This window comes from Nicotiana tabacum, chromosome 11 (genome assembly GCF_000715075.1).
Source record: "Nicotiana tabacum cultivar K326 chromosome 11, ASM71507v2, whole genome shotgun sequence".
Lineage (NCBI taxonomy): Eukaryota > Viridiplantae > Streptophyta > Magnoliopsida > Solanales > Solanaceae > Nicotiana > Nicotiana tabacum.
The window spans coordinates 48,569,451-48,588,636 of record NC_134090.1 but is presented as its reverse complement, the minus strand read 5'-3'; the positions used below and the strand labels follow the sequence as shown (position 1 = coordinate 48,588,636).

Genomic DNA, 19,186 nt, shown 5'->3' with positions numbered 1-19,186 from the left:
TTGACTTGCCTAGCTTCCACTAATAGGCGTCATCACGACTTCCGAGGGTAGAAATCCGGGTCGTGACATAGATACTCAAATCTAACATGGCACGAGGTTGGATTTTAAATTATGTTAGCCCATCAAATTGTGAAATACTGTCACTTTCACGACATCATTATAAAATGAGATTCTAGTATTCTACCCAAAGGACTTCAAGAATGAAAAATATCAAACTGTTGCATGTTTAAAGACCAAACTAAACTTATTCAGTTTTGAGGTCTATATTTATTGCTTTTATAAAAAATCATTACAAGGTTTCTTGTGACTGGCAACTCAATGAAGCCTACTTCTGCAGTTCTAAATATGTATAACTTGTGCTTTTTGAGATTCGACCATCTTAATACATGGTTTTTTTTAACATGTGCTGTTTCTTGATCAGATTATTTTCAAATCTTCATAATATGTTTTATGCAGTTCCTATATCTTCTTAAATATATTTCAAACGATAAAAGACAAGCAAGCAGCAATTCAGGGTCATCCTAATTTCATTCTATAAAGTATAAATAGTGGTCAGCCTTTGCTAGAATTAAAATTGACTAAGAGTTGTTTGGCTTAGCTGATTAAAAGTAACTGATAAGCATTAAGTGCTGATAAGTATTTTTATATGCCGAAGCTGCTTTAATAAAAATAAGCAGTTATGTGTTTGATTAAAAATGTTAAAACTAATACTCCTTCCGTCTCATATTATCAGTCAAGATTACTAAAAATAGTTGTCTCAAATTATTTTTCATTTTAAAAGTATAAGACAAAATTAATTATTTATTTTATTTTTTACCGTTAGTAATAATTATCCTTGAAGACTACAACACCTCAATTATGGATAACTTTGTTCAAGTACCAATGAAGACAAATTAAATATTAAGACATGAATAAGGGTAAAGCAGTCAAAAACCCATCCTAATTATTTTTTCTTAAGGGACGTGTACATGAGAATCATGACAAATAATTTGAGACTGAGAGAGTAGTAATAAGCAGCTGAAGGGCTTAGTAAAAAGTGATAATAATTACTTTTTTTCTATTAAAATTACTTAATTATCGTTAAAGCTGTAACACTAATAAGAAGCTGATTATCGTAAGATTTTTAGTTTCAATTAGCAGCAGTCAAACTTATAATGAGGCTCCAATGACATAATAAAGGAACTTATACTGGATATGTTATATCATTAAAATTTAATTTTATAGATCAATCAAAACCAACAAATTCTAAAAAGAAAAACACCAAGGAACTCAAACTAGAAAAAAGAGATAGCTGGAAAAGAAAAAGGCTAGGTGAACATTGTTAAATAATCATTCATTGCTCCTTCTTGGGGGGAGGGGGGGGGGGGTAAAATCATACTTGATATTGAATGCTTGACATATTTCTTCTGGTTCTATCAACAACTTCTTGGCACAACCCATTCAACAACTCCTTATCATCAAGATAATTAGCAGCTATGATAAGATCACACTGAAGGATTGCGTATAGATGTACGTAACATGTAGCGGAAGACAATAACAATTTTAGACAGATCTTTTCATGTTTAAAATTTATTTATATGTCAAAGATCGGATCTAAGACGTACCTGGTGAAGAAAGTCTCGTTTAAAATTCTTCAATAGTGTGAAGACTCTATGCGTATCCACACCGAGACTGATCCTTAATATCAACTCTTTGATCAATGAAACACACGAACAAGTTGATTGAAAACCTTGTGCTGAAATTTTTCTCAAAAAATCTCAACTCAAATTAGAAGAACAAGAAACTCTTTTCTTGTAATGTATTTTCTCTCTTGGCTTTGTACTGCAGTCTCACTTTCACAAAGTGGGTTTTCTTCTCAAGAATTGAGGTAAAAATTGCACGAGACGCCCTATTTGGTCGCCCCCATTAACCTATACCCATTTTTTTTAAACTTTTAACTTGTACCCACTTTTTAAATAACTTCAGCCCTCTTTCTCCACATCCTTCTCCTCCTTTATTTTCTTCTTCAAGTTACAAAACAAATTGGTATTTATCTCCAGAAGCAACGCTGCTTTAGTTATAAGGTCAATTTTTTTTAATTGAACAGTTCGGCAGTTGTACTTCTGCTCCAAATTTATAGCAAATTAGTCTTAGGAAAAAGTTTAAGGTACCAGTTGAGTTTGTTTTGGATTGCTCACTGTTGGAAAGTGTTTTTGTAAGGCCAATTGTTTGTGTGCCCTTTGGAAATATATATATTTCTTGGTATGATTTTTGTGCAGTATATATTCATACGCCTCTCTACTTATTTTTGTTTGTTTGGGCACCGTTATTCCTTCTTTTGTCTCAGAGGATATATATCGAGCATCTTGTGGCTTTCTTAAAAATATAACTTGCTCATTCTAGTCCACTTCAGCTAACAGCCACTAGCTACAACTAAGGCAAAACAGCAAAAATACAGCTAGAAAATTATAATTGACAAATACAGCAAATTAACAAAAACTTCATCTCTAGAGCTGAAGTTTCCCAGTTACAACACTAGAGCTGAAGTTCGCCCGTTACAAAACAAAAACTTCAGCTCTAGAGTTGTTCGCCCGTTACAAAACAAAAACTTCAGCTCTAGAGCTGAACTTCAGGCTCGGCTACTAGAATGCTGAAGTTTTGCGTGATTGTCTTTGCTACTTCAGCCCCGTGTGCTGAAATTATGCTAAAAGGCGGGTACGCTTGCAATTTTTTTTGCAAAGCGAGCACAAATTAAAATGTGACACAAAAAGCGGGTATAGATGCAAATGCCCCAGAATTGAGTACAGCAAATTTTCTCCATCACCCTTTATATAACATCACATATAAACCCTTTTCTTATTTGGTTGAGGTAATAATTTACTTAGGATAAAAATTTATTCCAAAATAAACTTCATAGAATTTTTTTATGAAAAATTAGAAAATCACGTTACTAATGTAAACGTGACTGCCGAGTCCAACGTTTAATTCCAAAATTAAACTTTACCATAATATTTTATTGCAAAATATCAAATTCCCTTCCAAAGGGATTAACGACGTGACCAACGTCCTTAAGGACTTTGACGTGAAAATGCTGTCCAATTCCAAATTGGACTTCAAGTAATTATTTATTATTAAAATTACCAATCCCATTCTTATGGGGATAAAATAACCGACGTTGACTTTCACGTCAATCCAGTTCTTAATTGGATTGATCAAATTAATCTTTATGAATCTTTTATATATATATTTCAACCAAGAGATATAATTTAATTTTCTATTTCAAATAAAAAAAGTTCAATTTGTTCACAATATTAATTATATCATCTATGCTAGCAAAGGATATAATAATATTTCATTTGGATTAATAATTTAAATTTATTTGACTAATTAAATTCTTTAATTTAATTACCAAATAATAAAATAATTAATCCTTTAGCAAAGATCAGAACACTCGTTAGTGTGCGATCCTATAGGTTCAATACTAAACCGGTAGTAAATTGATCACATCAATATACTAATCAAGGGTGGCGTCTAGCAACACTCCTTAACGACCGGATAGCATGAAGTATACAATTTACTCTCAAGAACCAGTAGAAGAATAATGTAGTAATTCCTTCTGTCCTTATAGCTCTGGATCACCCTAGGATATGGTTCAACTGTCAAATCCTAATAGGCGACCAACTATGTGTCCATGTCAAATATATTCGACCATTGAATGACCTAAGAAACTCTTTTCTTCTTTCATTCAATTGCCCTGGCCAAGGTCTTAGTTTGGTCGTTTATAATTCATGACAACATGGAGCTTAAACTCATTACCAAGAGTTGACAGATTCCATCTTGATCAATCACTAATTCTACAAGCATTTAATCATACCCAATATCCTTTCAACTATCGCCCTAGGGCCATAGGTGTATGGTATCAAAGCACAATAAATAACTTGTCAATTATTATGACGATCTCATGTCAAAGGAAATTTTTACATCACATTCTTCAAGAGAATATCCTATTGACAGTTATGGTAATTCTAACCATTAGGAATTATCCAATGAGTCGGTTCAATGATCATATCTCTATATGCATCATCTATCTATGTGATTTAGTTAATGAGATCAACTAATCTTTATCCAACAAAGACGATCACATAAATATTGATCTAACCGAATTACTAATGTACAAATTAATAATCCTACGATCAAGAACAAATTTAGATTAAATTATAGGAGACTTTGCTCTCATTATCATGATCTTTATCACGATGACAAATCTCAAAATTTAATCAAGGATCTTATCAAATTAATCAAACAATTAATAATAACTATGATAAAAGAATGCCATACATTTTTATATCAAATAATGTTCACAAAAATATGTTCAAATCATCAAATATGAGATTGGATCTAGGGCATATCTATTATATTCCTAACAATCTCCCACTTGCACTAGAATCAATCGCTCTTGTACTTCATTCCCAATTTCTACTTGCGCTTGTCAAACTCTTTTGCACCAAGAGCTTTAGTTAATGGGTCTAGAGCATTTTTCTTTCCATAAACCTTTTGAATCTAGACGTCTCCACGTTTAGTGATCTCTCTTATCAAGTTATACATTCGCATAACGTGTTTGAATTTTTGGTGTGATCTTGGTTCTTTTGCTTGAGCAATGGTTCCAGTGTTGTCACACAACAATGGAATTGTACCTTCTATTGAAGGAACCACACCAAGTTCAGTTAAGAACTTTTTTATCCATACAGCTTTCTTAGCAGCTTCACTAGCTACTATATATTCTGCTTCAGTCACTGAATCAACTACTGTAGCTTGTTTGGAACTTTTCCAACTCACTGCACCACCATTTAAGGTAAATACATAGCCAGAAATAGATTTGCTATCATCTTTATCTGAAGGGAAACTTGCATCACTTTACCTTCAAGTTTCAACTCAGAATATCCATAAATGAGGAATTGGTCTTTAGTCCTTCTTAAGTACTTAAGAATGGTCTTCACTACCTTCCAATGTTCCTCACCAAGATTTGCATGATATCGGCTAGTCACTCCAAGTGCATAAGCCATATCAGGACATGTACATGTCAAAATATATATGATAGCTCTCACTGTACTAGCGTATGGGATCCTACTCATGTGTTCTCTCTCTTCAGGTGTTTTAGGACAATCTTTCCTACTGAGAGTAATTCCAGTGCCTATCGGTAGATAGCCTCTTTTGGAATTATCCATATTATACCTCTTTAAGATAGTATCAATGTACAAAAACTGGGAAAGTCCAAGCAGCTTCCTAGATCTATCTCTATAGATTTTTATTCCTAATATATAAGCTGTTTCTCCCAAGTCTTTCATGGAGAACTGTTCAGATAGCCAAATCTTGTTACTTTACAATGCCGGTATGTCATTCCCTATGAGCAATATATCGTCAACATACAACACTAAGAATATAATTGTGCTCCCACTAACCTTTTTGTACACACAAGGTTCTTCTTCGCATCTAACAAAATTGAACTTTTCAATTGTCTTGTTAAAGCAAATATTCCAACTTCGAGAAGCTTGCTTTAGTCCATAAATGGATCTTTGTAGCTTGCAAATTTTATTATGATCAGACGAAGATGTGAAACCTTCAGGTTGTGTCATGTACACATCCTCTTCTAGCTCACCATTAAGGAAAGCTGTTTTCACATCCATTTGTCATATTTCATAATCATAGTATGCTGTTATAGCAAGCAAAATCCGAATTGATTTGAGCATTGCCACGGGAGACAAAGTCTCGTCATAGTCGACTCCTTCTTTCTGACGATATCCCTTAGCAACAAGACGGGCTTTGTAGGTCTCCACCTTTCCGTCTGCTCCAATCTTTTTCTTAAAAACTCATTTACAACCTATAGGTTTTATATCCTTTGAAGGTTCAACTAAAGTCCATACTTTATTTTCCTTCATGGATTCCATTTCGGATTCCATGGCCTCTTGCCACTTCCCATAATTATAACTTTGTATAGCCTCTTCATAGGTCTTAGGGTCATCATCATTATGATCAACCTCATTCGATACATCATCTTGTACCATTAAATTTAATCTAGTTGGTACATGATGTTCTTGTGTGGACCTTCTAAGAGATACTTGTACAACCTGTCTTGTGCTGGATTTGGTTGTTGTTCATGACAGATAATTTGAGACGGAGGGAGTAGTAATAAGCAGCTGAAGGGCTTAGTAAAAAGTGATGATAATTACTTTTTTCTATTAAAATTACTTAATTATCCTTAAAGCTGTAACAGCAATAAGAAGCTGATTATCTTAAGATTTTTAATTTCAATTAGCAGCAGTCAAACTTATAATGAGGCTCCAATGACATAATAAAGGAACTTATACTGGATAAGTTTTATCATTAAAATTTAATTTTATAGATCAATCAAAACCAACAAATTCTAAAAAGATAAACCCCAAGGAACTCAAACCAGAAAAAAGAGAGAGCTGGAAAAGAAAAAGGCTAGGTGAACATTGTTAAAAAATCATTCATTGCTCCTCTTCTTGACATATTTGATATTGTATGCTTGACATATTTCTTCTGGTTCTATCAACAACGCATCCAACAACTCCTTATCATCAAGATAATTAGCAGCTATGATAAGATCACACAACTCTGATAGATGTACCTTCAAGAAATTCTTGTCAAAAGTCTTCAACTCGTCGGTCTCCTCCAATTCAAAGTGTTTCTTCCAGTATTCAATCACTTTAGTCATTGTTTTGCTACTGACATTAGGCAGAGGAATGGTGTTAGAAGCACAATCGTCTTTCACCATGTTCTTGATAGATAGCGCCTCTGACTTCACCCTCTTCTACCACCAACTCCTCGGGTTAAGAGCTTTGACATGATGATAGTGAAAAATCTTTGAATGAGGCCTTTTCTTGAGATTATTGAAAAGGGTATATGACAAACCTATGCATGAGAACTTGAAGGGCGTGGTTTATATTTATAAAGCACTTGGAATTAAGAAATTCAGAATATTGCTTCTTGAGATCTCAATGAAGTTATAGCGGGAAGAAATTATCTCTATGGAGTTGAGAGTGGGAAAAGGGCAAATATCTTCTTCTTCTTTTTTGTTTTAACGAAAATAAGGGAAAATTCAAAAATTTCCTTTTAATTTACTTTACGCTTCTAAATCCTTTATTATTTGCGTTGAAGGAAATCAGCAAATTAGACCTTATTTCTTCATGTTTTAGGAGTTAATGTTAGACATATAATCTAACATAGTTAATCAAACTTAAACAGAAAGATAAAGGCAGTATTGACAATTTGGCATTAATCGAAAAATGAGTCAAAAAGACTGTTCAGATGTTAATATTGGTCAAATAAACTTCGGATAAGGAAAGGTAAACAGCAATTTAGAGGAAGTATCTTAAGGGAAGAAAAAGGTTGATTGACATTCAAAAAATTAAAGCAATAGACAGAATTCTCATATCACAATAAGTGAAAATGAAACATTGTTTTCTTTCATCAAACAAATATGAATACAAAAATACAAAGGAAGGAAACCATGAATCCATGTCCCTTCCTTAAAGATACTAAAATGACTCAAGTTACAAAAAGAATACATTGACAAATAGCCGTTTTCCAAAACTAAAATATGATCAAGAGTTGTAAAACCTATACCAGACACTATATACATTCACCTAATAATTAAACAGGAAGAAAGAAAGAAAGAAAGAAACAGAAAACAGAAATAAATTCCAAACATTTGTTCCTCTACCTTAATTTGCATTTTGAGTAAGATTATTAGACCATTGGAATTCTATTTCCAAATTCCTTGAGGGTCCGCTTTTGCTCTCGGGCAACAAAGTGTACTCCCCAGCGACTGCACCCAGCATAACAACACGGTCAATCTGGATTGTGACCTTCCCGAATGAACTCTGTCAATAAATAGGAACGAGTTTAGTAGAAGATCAGAAGTGATAGAAATGGAGAAGTATGTTATAATAAAAGTGTCCCATTACTCGTAAAATAACAGCTGGCATCCTCTATCAATATTATAAAATGCACTTACCTTTCCCATTTTGCTCTTATTCTTGCATGAAATATGGAGCTTCTGGCCTTTAGGAGGACTTTCAAAGGACCATGAAAAGCTCTCATCAAACTCTGGATTAGGACCAGTTGAAACAACCTGACAGAGGAGAAAAACAAGGAATTATGAACCATATGCGGGGTTCAGACTTCAGAAAGAAGCTAACTTAATTATTTTGTTGTTGGAAAAGTGCAATTCTTGTTACAAGTCATAGTTGAATCAAACATCCCCCAATTTTCCAACCACATTAATTGAATTTGGTAAGGTAAACACAACGCCACCAACAACCCCCCCCCCCCCGGTTTCTTTGTAGGAGCCAAGAATGTGGCCCTTTCCCACTCTGCTCTCTTGATGACTCGAAACCAATCTCAAGGTTCCTTTAGTCAACCAGATCTCTACTTTGTTTGTAGAGCCATTTTGTGCTTCTTAATTTTGCAAGTTAGGGTCTTTCAAATCCCCCCCCCCCCCCACAACACACACACAAAAAAAAACCAAACAAAAAGAAAGTAAAAGTTATTTATAAAATTAGAGTTTGGCCAACAGTGCATGGAAAAAGGGTTCAAAGCCCATGTAGCAATGAGAAATGGAAGTGTACTTGAAACACAAAAGTATTCGAAAATTGACTGTACCTTCGTTTGGCGAGGTGGAGTATTTCCAAGGGTAAGCTTGCAAAAAACGCTTGGATTTCCAACTGATTGTCTCATGTTGTTGCCACGCTTTATTATTACCACTAGAGTCCCAGGCAAACATTGCAATAGAAATTCTGCCTTCTCTTGGAACCGAGGGGGACCTGATTGTATCAGATACTGCAACAAAGGAATGGCATCTGCAGCAGCGATTGATTGTGCTCGAGACACTTCAGCAGGACATGCTGACCAAGCTTGTCGGAGAAGAAACAGTGCATCCAAAGCAGCTTCTTGAGTTGCCTCTGAACCAGTCTTCAGGGATGTCACTAGATGTGGAATACTCAGCGTTGCAGGTTCAGTAGCCCTTAGACGGGGAAAGTTTCCAAACAGTGCATTCAGAGCCTTGAGGTACTCCTCATTTACAGTTCCCGTTGCCCATAAATCTTTCTCAATTGCAGCTACAAAGCCAAGAAATCAATTAAATTTCTATTAACACTAACAAGAAATGACTCAATTTGCACAAAATACTGAAGTTTATAAAAAATATTGGACGCGATAACACGCCATCCCTTCATTTCTTCATACTAGCAGGATCCAAATAGTAAACCATTTCATTAATCAACCTGGATCAAGAACACTAAGGGGAATCCACCATCATATTAGGAAAATTTCTATTTGAGATACTAATTCTCAATAAATGAATGAAAAAGAATATGTAGATAACCAAAATATCATTTTTCTTCTGTAGCGTAAAGCAGATAAGTTTGTCACTATGGAGTATAGGGAAAGGAAATTTACCAGTGATAGCCCTGACAGTTTCACTTGAAGCATACTCTTGAATGGTATTATTGGAAAAGAGAAGTTTAATGAACATTGACGCCTGTACTGATGTCTCTGGATCACTTGAACCAATCAGATCCAACACAACCTGGACACCACCAGCTTCTGCCACTGCTCTCTTATTTGATCTGCTATACATGACAAGGTTCTGTAAGGCACAAATGGCGACGACTTTCATTTCTTCAGTAGGCTGATCTTCAAGCAGATTCACCAATGCCCGGCAAGCGGAAACAGCATCACTGCTTCGAGCAAGAGCCTCATTCTGGAATAGGTCACCAAGAGCAAGAGTTGCCAGTAACCTTGCTTGTTGACCTTGAGTCTGGGGATCCAAAAGATACTGCGATAAGGGCACAATTGCTGACTTGGTGGCTTTTGTTTCTCTGATCTTCACGTTGTTCAGCAAAACCTCAAGGAGTCTTGCAGCAGTTTCCTCGCAAAGGTGGCATCTGAGAAGTTCCAAGAGAGCCTCGATCGCCCCACTTTCAGCCATAGCTCCAGCGCTGGTGGAGTCATCAGTCTCCAACACAAGGAGAGCATTCAATGCACCAAGAACTGTGCCTTCAGAGCCAGAGCGAAGCAATCTTACCAACACTGCAACAGGTACTTCTAGATAAAACTCAGAGCTAAATTGCAGAATGCTGGATAATACTGCAGCAGCTGACTCCCACAAGGCATGAGGGAGTGAAGGGTCAGCATTCAATATCACTCTAGACAGTTCACCAACGCCACCTTCTTTTGCAATTTCATTTGGCCAAGTCAGTGCAAGACAGACTAGGGCCTTCACAGCTCTCTGCTGCAAAATCGGTATACCAGAACCAAGGACCCGCACCAAGGGACCAATCACTTGATGGATAACTGGGTCCTTCTGCAGGTGCTCTTCCAAAAGCAGGTGAGACAGAAGCTCAGCAGCCAGTTGTTGCACGGCAGAAGCAGGAGAATCAAGTAAGGAAATAAGAGGTTCTATAGCTTGCTGAGATGTCAAGGTATAATCAGCGCGGCACTGCGGATGCTCTAGGATATTCACAAGGACCTGCAGCGTGCTGTGTTGCCCATCAGGTCCAAACTCCGGTCTCGTCAGCAACACAAAAAGTGGCTCTACCACCTTTGCAGCAGATGGTCCCTTCGCAATGGTAGCATTATTTGTCAGTATTCTGAGTAATTCAGCAAATGCAGCACAGAGAAAGTCTGGTGCTTCATGCAGAATGTCAAGTACACTCTCGACAACCCCAGCCTTGACCATTTCCATCTTACAGGAAGGCCTGTCTTTCCCCAACTTAACAAGAGCTCTAGAAATAGCCTCATGAATTAAATAGTTTCTGCCATAAAGAAGGCCAACAAGGGGAATGACTGCACCATGTGCTGCAACTAGTTCAGCCAGCTGTTCATCGTCCACGAGTTTATCTAATGCACGGACAACAGAATGATGTGCAGGACTAAATTCAGTAACAAGAAGAGAAACCAAAGGCTCCACACACCTAGCTGCAGCCATTGTAGACCTTATTCTTGTATTTCCAAACAGAACAGAACACAACTCGGCTGCATCACCCTTCAGCTCCATTGAGCAGCCTGATGAAAGAATCCGGCAAAGAACATCTACTGCGTTCATCTCAACATCTGCAACTGCAAGTGCTTTTGAAGGATTCTCACTGAGAAGCCTAACTAATGCAGCAATGGCTGCATGCTGCTCCCTCTCTAGACCAGTATTTAGAATCTCAACCAAAGGCTGAACAGACTGTCTAGCTGATTCTGCATTCCTGATGTGATCTGCTGAGAATAGGTTTTCCAAGGCTTTGGCAGCACTATACCTTGCCCCTCTTCCACCAAGACGTAAAACTGCAATTAGCTGACCAACAGCACCAAAAGCAGATTCGTGCCTGCATATTTCAGCAGTAGTAAATAGGATACCTAATAAATCAGTGGCAGCTTCCTCAGTTGCATCTTGTGGGCCAAGTGAAAGGTATTTAGTCAATGCTTCCAGAACCCCAGATTCCACCATAACAATCTTATTTGAAGGACAATCTTTGGCAAGCTGAATCAGAAGTCCAAGAGCTAGAAAAGGCGCACCAGGACGATCTGGGATAGGTTTTAGCAAGTCAACAAGGGCTGGTATAGCTTTCCTAGAAGTTGCACCAACCCTTATATCATCGACCCTGAACAACCTCTCAAGTGCAACTTGATCTGGGTTACGGACCAAGGCAAATTCCTCCGATAGTGCAACAAGGTCCTTTATATCCTCATCAGCACAACCAAGCAATGTTATGAGTCCTGATGGTGCACCTGAATTTGCAACAGACAACAGAGTTCCCCTGCTACCATTACAGACAAGGCTGGCTACGGCTTGTGCGGCGAAATACCTGTTTGCTGACTCTTCTGATTTCAGCAAATTAGCTAGCACAGGTATGGCTTTCATCGTTCCATGTGCTCGTATGATGTCTCTATCTTGAAATAAGATAGCCAGAAGCAATCCACAAATCCATATGCTGCTGTCCTCCTTGAAATCAATCTGTAAAAGTATTAACAAAGGTCATATAGTGCTTTGGAACAAGATAAATACCATAACAAATTCAAGAGTCTTGGGTTAGATGTGGTTTTATCACAGAAAGAAAGCACTTCAACTAAAGGTAGTACTTACCTGTGTAAACTGAGTAAAAGATTGAGTAATTCTCTCTGTAAGAACTTCAATCGCACCAGCCTCCATAATCTCAACTTTACTTTGGTCATCGCGACTGGCAAGAGCTGAAAGTAGCCATATAGCTATATTGACCCCGGAAACAACCGAAGTACTTTTCTCCGTCTCATCCTTTCTTGATTCTTCTTCAGAATCCCTGGAGATGCTAATTGCAATCTTACCCCCTTGGTCCTCCAAATGTAGAGACTCTGAAGCATTTAGCATCCCAACAAAAGATTGAATGAGTGGAACACAAGACTTTGATTCATTTAAATCTTCCACCACTCTCTGATGATTCACTTTTGCAGCGCAAACAAGAAGTGCACTTCCTCCTATTTTAACCAAAGCATTGGAGGAACAGATTACCCTTCTTGCAACTGAAGAAATGCATCCATAGGCACAAGCAATAGCATCGCCAAGAACAGTGGGCTGAGCTTGGCAGAGTCTTGACAATATCTCAATAGCTTTGTCTTGCAAAACTGGTGAGGCATCAGCAATGCATGAAACTACTGGAATTATGTTATTAGGGTATTCAGCTAGAACTGCCCATGCAGGTTTGATACCACTAGCTCCTTCCAGCCTTAAAAGGAAACAAAGTGCATCTAAAGCTTCTGATATAGCAAGAGAGTCACTGCCAGTTGATTCTAGGAAAGAAACTAATGCAAGAACTGTTCCACAACGGTTAACACAATCAGTTAAGGCAGGATTAACCTGACTAAATTGAAGAAGACGAGCAATTGCTGCGGCAGCATGGATCCTTCCACCAGTTGTGCCTTCACGAAGAACTCTAGTAGCAGGCAAGATAATCTCTTCAGGAATTGCTTTCTCAGACACCTCGGGATCCAAAAGAAGATTGGACAAAGCACATACTGCTTGCTCTGCAATTTGTAAGACTGAGGACTTTGCAAGCACCATTAATGAAGGCAATGCATTTCTAGCAATTGCTGCAATGTCACGGCTTTCTCTAATAGAGAGAAATATTGCAGCAAGGCAGCGCGACGCATCCACTAAGATGGTTTCAGGTTCAGCATTCAGAAGCTTCATGAGTGACCACAAAGTTTTGACAGCAAGGCTACTTTCTCGCAAGTCCTTCCTGAGATGGAAAATTCCAGCAAGAGCTGAAGCAGACTTGGCCTGAGTCTCTTCCTTGGTGGAGCTTAATATCTTTATCATCGTCTCAACTGCATCATTTGCTGCACTACCTTCACGCAACATATCGCTCAGAGGGGCCACAGAGAGCAAACTTTTTAATGCATCTAAGACATAAATCTTAGACTCTGGAAGATCACTAGTCAATAGTGCAGTGAGTTGACTAATAGTTGCAGTATCTGATTTGTGAATCAAATGGTTCAGTGTCTTTGCAGCAATCTCCTTCCCGTTGGAGCTACCATTCTTCAGAAGCCACAATAAAGCAGGAACAGCATCAGCACTTTCAACACACGCACGGATATCTTCACTGTGATTACAGAGGTTTCCAAGGATAGTTGCCGCATCTTCCTTAGCTTTGGCAGACCCAGTTTCCAGAATTTGAACAAGTGGAGGTATGCCACCAGCTGCTGTAATGGCCCACTTACTTTCATCATTCTCATTGGATAAAAGACAAAGAAGAGCAACAGCACACTCCTGTTGCTGCTCTGATGAGAGCCCAAGAAGTGAGATTAACAGCTGAATTCCCTCACGACCTTGTAGTGCATGCCATAAGCTACCTTCATTTTTGCATAGGAAGAGAAGAGACCTTATCAACTCATCCTGAACTTCATTCGCGGCCATTGTGATCAAACCAACCAATAAGCGTTTTGCATCAGAATTCGCAAGTTTGCTAGATAGTACAGTATTCCCGTACAAACTGGCAAGTGCTTCAATAGTACGCTCCTGCACTAGAAAGGGTAAGCGGGCCTTAAATTGCTTAACCAATGTTTCTTCCACCTCCAAAGGGTCTGATGCTCTTGAATTTTCTGCTTTGCTATCATATATCATGAGAGCCGAAGCTAAAGCTCCCAATGTATCAGCTACTTGTGCAGGTGAGGTGCAAGATTCAAGGCTTTGACCAAGACTTGAAATGACATATGACAAGCCACCAGAAATATTTGCAAGGGCACACATCGCATTCTCCTGCAAAGCTTGGGCGTATTCACCCTGCATGAATTCCTTTGAAGGAGCTATAGTAGCATTTATCAGAGCAGGAATACCATTGGAATTTGCTATTTCCTTCCTGGATTCTTTGCTTTGGGCAGAAAGAGATTTAAGAGCACCTGCAGCTTCTGCTCTAACTGGGGCTTCATTGCCAGATCCAAGTAGTTTAAGAAGTTGTTTGGTGGCCTCCGCAGCTAAGACTCTCGCGCAAACAGAAGAATCCTCCATCATCATACAAGCAAGGAGAAAGCAGACATTTGCCTGAGTACTTGGCTGTCCATTATTCAGTAGTTTAACAAGTATATCCACTCCTCCAGCTTGTACTGTTGCAGACCAGAATCCCTCAGTGCTGGTTGAAAGGTTTTTTAAAGCTCCTGTTAGCAAGTCGTCAACTATGTTTCCAGCTTTTAGTCCCTTTTTTAATTGCTCCCATAATACTGGCACAACTCCTTCAGTTGAAAATATTTTTGAGCCAACATGATCCTTTGCACCACCTTGAGACACAGCATATATGGTTTTTGCTGCTGCAATTTGACTTTCTGCTGAACTTGACTTGAGAAGACCAAGGAGTGGCGGTATGCAACCACCTAATAGTACTTTCACTCGCAGTTCATTCTCTTTACACAGAGAACCCAAAACTGTAGCAGCCTGCATCTTTACCCCGAGTGAGCCAGAACGAAGTAAAGAAACAAGTACTGGAACAGCTTGAGAATGTGAGCCAACAGCACTAAATGCATTTTCTCGTGTATCAATAAGCTCCAACAATTGCTTAAGCGAATGTTCTTTCTCTTGCATGGATGACGAATTCTGCCGTAACTGCTCAATGCATTGAGCAACACTTGCTAACGTCCCATCTGGATCCTCCATGCTACTACGATCTCTGCACAATTTAATAGCAAAACGTTCTTTCAGGTTATGTTTGTACTCTAAATCAGCCATGAATATCATCGTGTAAAATGGTCATTTGGGCCACATGAGGTTAGAATGCTGCATGATTCTAAATGATAGTACTATAATTTTTGTTCAATTGCTGCTTTTCTTACTGGTAACAACTTTCATCAGATTAGTATCTTACAACAGAAAACAAAGTACAGGATATAGTCAACTGCAGTTTAAATATTTTCAGTTTTAAAATGTAACAGCAAAGACCAGCAATTTCAAAGCAGAATGAATCAATTTTGCAGCTTGGAGAATCTACGCTATCTGTGGAGGAAAGGTGAAACAATGGAAGCTTATGCATGATTTATGTTTTGTGCAACTGATGCATGTTGGAGTTATGGAAATATGGATACTGCATTGAGATAAAACTAATGGATTCTTATAAACAAAAAGAAGAATCTGGTAGACGAGTTTAACTGACTCCTCATGAAGTATAGGAAACAGTAGCAGCATTTGCAGATATAGATTCCATGAGAAGAGAGCAACAGATGGAGTTTTGCAAGGAAAAGTGTGTTTTCATTTTCCTCATGCAGTCATTCTTATAGCAAAAAAAAAAAAAAAAAAAAAAAAACAGCATCTACTGACTATACAGCTAATTGCTTCCCATCGAGTAAAACACAAGCCATAGAACAGATCATTATGAGCCCCTAAACTGAAACCGTTAATGATTAGACTAACCTTGAAGATGTCTTCATGATTGAATGTGGAGTTGGAGGCTCCATATCATGAGGTTTAGCATCCCCATTTCTTTCCTGAAACAAAAAAGAATTGATAGATATTGGTGAGGAATGTTTCACGAGTCTGGGAAATCACAGCGAATCCGGTGATATCATTCGAGAAGGAAAATGTCAACCATAAACAGCATGACTAATATCTTCAAGAAAACAGCCAGTTTAACTTTACGACTCAACAAAGTAAAGATGTATAAACCTATTAACTTTTTTCCTCTCAGTGATGGAATCACAGAAATATAGATTCGAGACGCAGCATCGAGTCAGTGATGCAACCCCTTTCAATTTAAAATGTTTACATTTTTGTACATGATAGGGACAGATTCTTCAACAAAAAGAAATGCAAAAAGAACTATCCCACTCCCATTCCACAAGGCGAGTTCAGAGGAAAAAGGAAGTAGAACAGTGACAACCATCCGGATTTAGCTACGGAGTAATACATACTTAGAACAAGTCGACTGAAAAATAAACCGCATAACAATGTCAATGGAAAACAAAGTATACCAACACTATGATTGCACATAAAACTGCTAGTAAAGACCACCCAGGTAGAGTGAAATGCACCAACGCGTATTTCCAGATCTTTGAGTAAAACTAATTCAACAGCTCATATATCAAATAAATCCCCAGAAAATTTATTATATCGGTTGCTTTTTCTTCTAAAAAAAGGGAACTTTACCATATCATTACTGGCTAGACTGCTGCCATTGGCAGCAGTGAACCTCCAAGCAAGTGCGGCCGCCAGCTTTGCTGTGATCTCAAGATCTTCGTAGCAGATCTACCTCCAAGACACAGAAGAAAGCTAACAGCCTCCTGCAGACCACCAGTAAAGTAAACATTTATTACAAAACTTCTGGAGAAAACCCAAAAGCCCAAAATAAAATTAGCTCAATTAAGAAATGAAGTGTTTTTGTCATACATTAACAAACGATACAGATCAAATTGTAATGGCCTAGTTTTTAGCAATGAAAGTACCACTAGAATTACTTGAGTAGTTTTTATTTTTTTCCTTAATTTTGAGCAGTGAATTACTTGACTAGTTCAAAGCAAAAACTAACCAAAATTCACATATGGAAATCACATAAATCTGAGATCAGATTCAGCAATAAATTGAACAAAACATCAATGCGCAGTTTAGATTACAACAATCTCAAACCAAATCCAACATAAATCCTACAAAATTGATCCAAGAAATCTCAAGATCCAGATCACACACTATTAAAGCTCACACCTTTACCTCAAAAAACAAAACCCCAGATGGGTTTTTCCATTAAAACCAAAACCCACATGCACATTTCACCGAGGTTTGTACAGTTTTTACAAATATAGCCAAAAAATCTAATGAATGCGGGCAAAAGAATTGAACATTTTAAGACTATAGCATATAGAAAACCAGCAAAATCTTGATAATAAAGAATGCAGAAAGACAGAATAGAGAGATGGAGAAAAAGATAAGACCTTGGATCTTAGGCTTGTCTTTTGTTATTGCATTTGGGGGAAAGAGTGAGGTTTCGTAGTAGAGAGGAAAGAAGAATATGTATGAAGGAGTTAGAGAGAGAAAGAGAGATATATTATGTATGTAAGCTAGCAAGTAGCAAGAAAGTAGAAGAAGTAAGAAGGACCACCGACAGACAGCTGAGAATGGGAGTGTGAGTGATGGAAATAGCTCAAGCTTTGGTGCCTTTTTTTCTCTTCGACTTCCATTTTTTACTTTCTTCACTTTAGGCTTACGTTACGTTCCATTTTGGTTAGGCTTTTTTTACCTGAAATTAAATACTCCATTTTTTAAAATTTAAATTCGGTAAATTGCAGGTTGGAGTGTGATATGGAAACTTAAATGGATGAGGCTCAAATATTACATCTTAAAGTCTTATGTTTAATTTTCACTTAATTTTAACTCACGATGTCTTTTATATATATATATATATATAAAGAGAGTTGTTATAGGAGTGATTCTTTTGTGGCTGAGATTCACCTCCGTGTAGTAGTAAATCCCAACTTGATTATGAACACAAGTCGTTCACAATTCACTTTTATTTCTATAGCACATCCAACTTGCATTCTACAAAAAAAAAAAAAAAAAAAAAATCACACTCCAACTTGTATTCAACAAAGGAAAAACCACACTTGCTATGAACACAAGCTGTTCAGAGTCCCACTTCGTCTAAGCAAAGATCACACGTCGATAAATGCAACACTAAGATATAAGGATATGATTTAAGTTAAATACATCATTTGTTTCAATTTATGTGAATATATTCCTTTTTAGTTCGTGCCAAAAAAAATGACCCTTTTCATATTTGAAAATAATTTATCTTTATACAATAATTTATAGTCACACAAAATATATATGCCTCATTTTATATTACAAGTTCAAAAGTCTCTCTCTTTTTTTAATTTCGCGTCCAGTCAAATAAGTTCACATAAATTAAAATGGAAGGAGTATAAGATTTGTGAAGCAAAGAGACAGGATCTGTATAAGGAGAAGTATTGTTGTAAAGGTAAAAATTGTTGACGTATGATAAGGAAGCCACGGGTTCAAACTATAAAAATAATATTTTTATAGAAACGATATTATACGTACATAAAATATAATATGATTCGACTAATTTCATGTAGGTGCGGAATTAGGGTACCGAGCAATCTTTTTTAATGAGATGGAAACAATATAGGAAAACTTACACAAATGTCCCAAATAAATCACAACTTACCAACGTCTAGCCATTATTCATAGACTTACTAAAATTAGTCAAGTACATATAAAAATTAAAAAAACAAATAAATAAGGTTATTTCTCTCAAAAATCACATGCAAAAATCACCTTCCATATTTTTAAGCATGATTAGAAATATTAGATGCAAGATGGAAAGGAAATTTCATGGACGAGATAGCAAATAAGGTGATGAAATAAATATATATAAAAAAAGATACAATATTCCAAAAATCTAAGAAAAAAAGAAGCTTTTTCAATGCGTATAGTTGAAATTCATTGAAAACATATAGATAAGTCAATATACAAAATTTGAGGAAGATTGGAGGTGATTTGGGCTGACTTTGTACAAAATTGGTAATTAAATCGAGTTCAAAAAAAAATTCTGCGACACATGTATCACGCATGTATCTCACACACAGGTATACATGAATATACATGTGATACATATGTGATACACAATTGATACACAGTGTGATACACATATCATTTTTTTCATGTTCA

The 19,186-nt window shown here is 37.1% G+C and overlaps 2 protein-coding genes across 2 annotated transcripts; both read right to left on the bottom strand.

Annotated features, from left to right (window-relative positions):
* Positions 1 to 6,484: 6,484 nt before the first annotated feature.
* Positions 6,485 to 6,775, bottom strand: LOC107819327 (SKP1-like protein 6). The gene has a single exon (XM_016645429.1). The coding sequence runs from the start codon at positions 6,773 to 6,775 to the stop codon at positions 6,485 to 6,487; it is 291 nt and encodes a 96-aa protein (XP_016500915.1).
* A 669-nt stretch (positions 6,776 to 7,444) lies between these two features.
* LOC107819328 (protein CELLULOSE SYNTHASE INTERACTIVE 1-like) lies at positions 7,445 to 17,690 on the bottom strand. Its single transcript, XM_075225058.1, has 8 exons — positions 17,431 to 17,690; positions 16,652 to 16,785; positions 15,920 to 15,993; positions 12,134 to 15,182; positions 9,460 to 12,004; positions 8,665 to 9,119; positions 8,018 to 8,134; positions 7,445 to 7,883 (listed from the first exon to the last, which is right to left on the bottom strand). The coding sequence occupies exons 2-8, from the start codon at positions 16,652 to 16,654 to the stop codon at positions 7,725 to 7,727; spliced, it is 6,402 nt and encodes a 2,133-aa protein (XP_075081159.1). The 5' UTR covers positions 16,655 to 16,785; positions 17,431 to 17,690; the 3' UTR covers positions 7,445 to 7,724.
* Between the last annotated feature and the right edge of the window lie 1,496 nt (positions 17,691 to 19,186).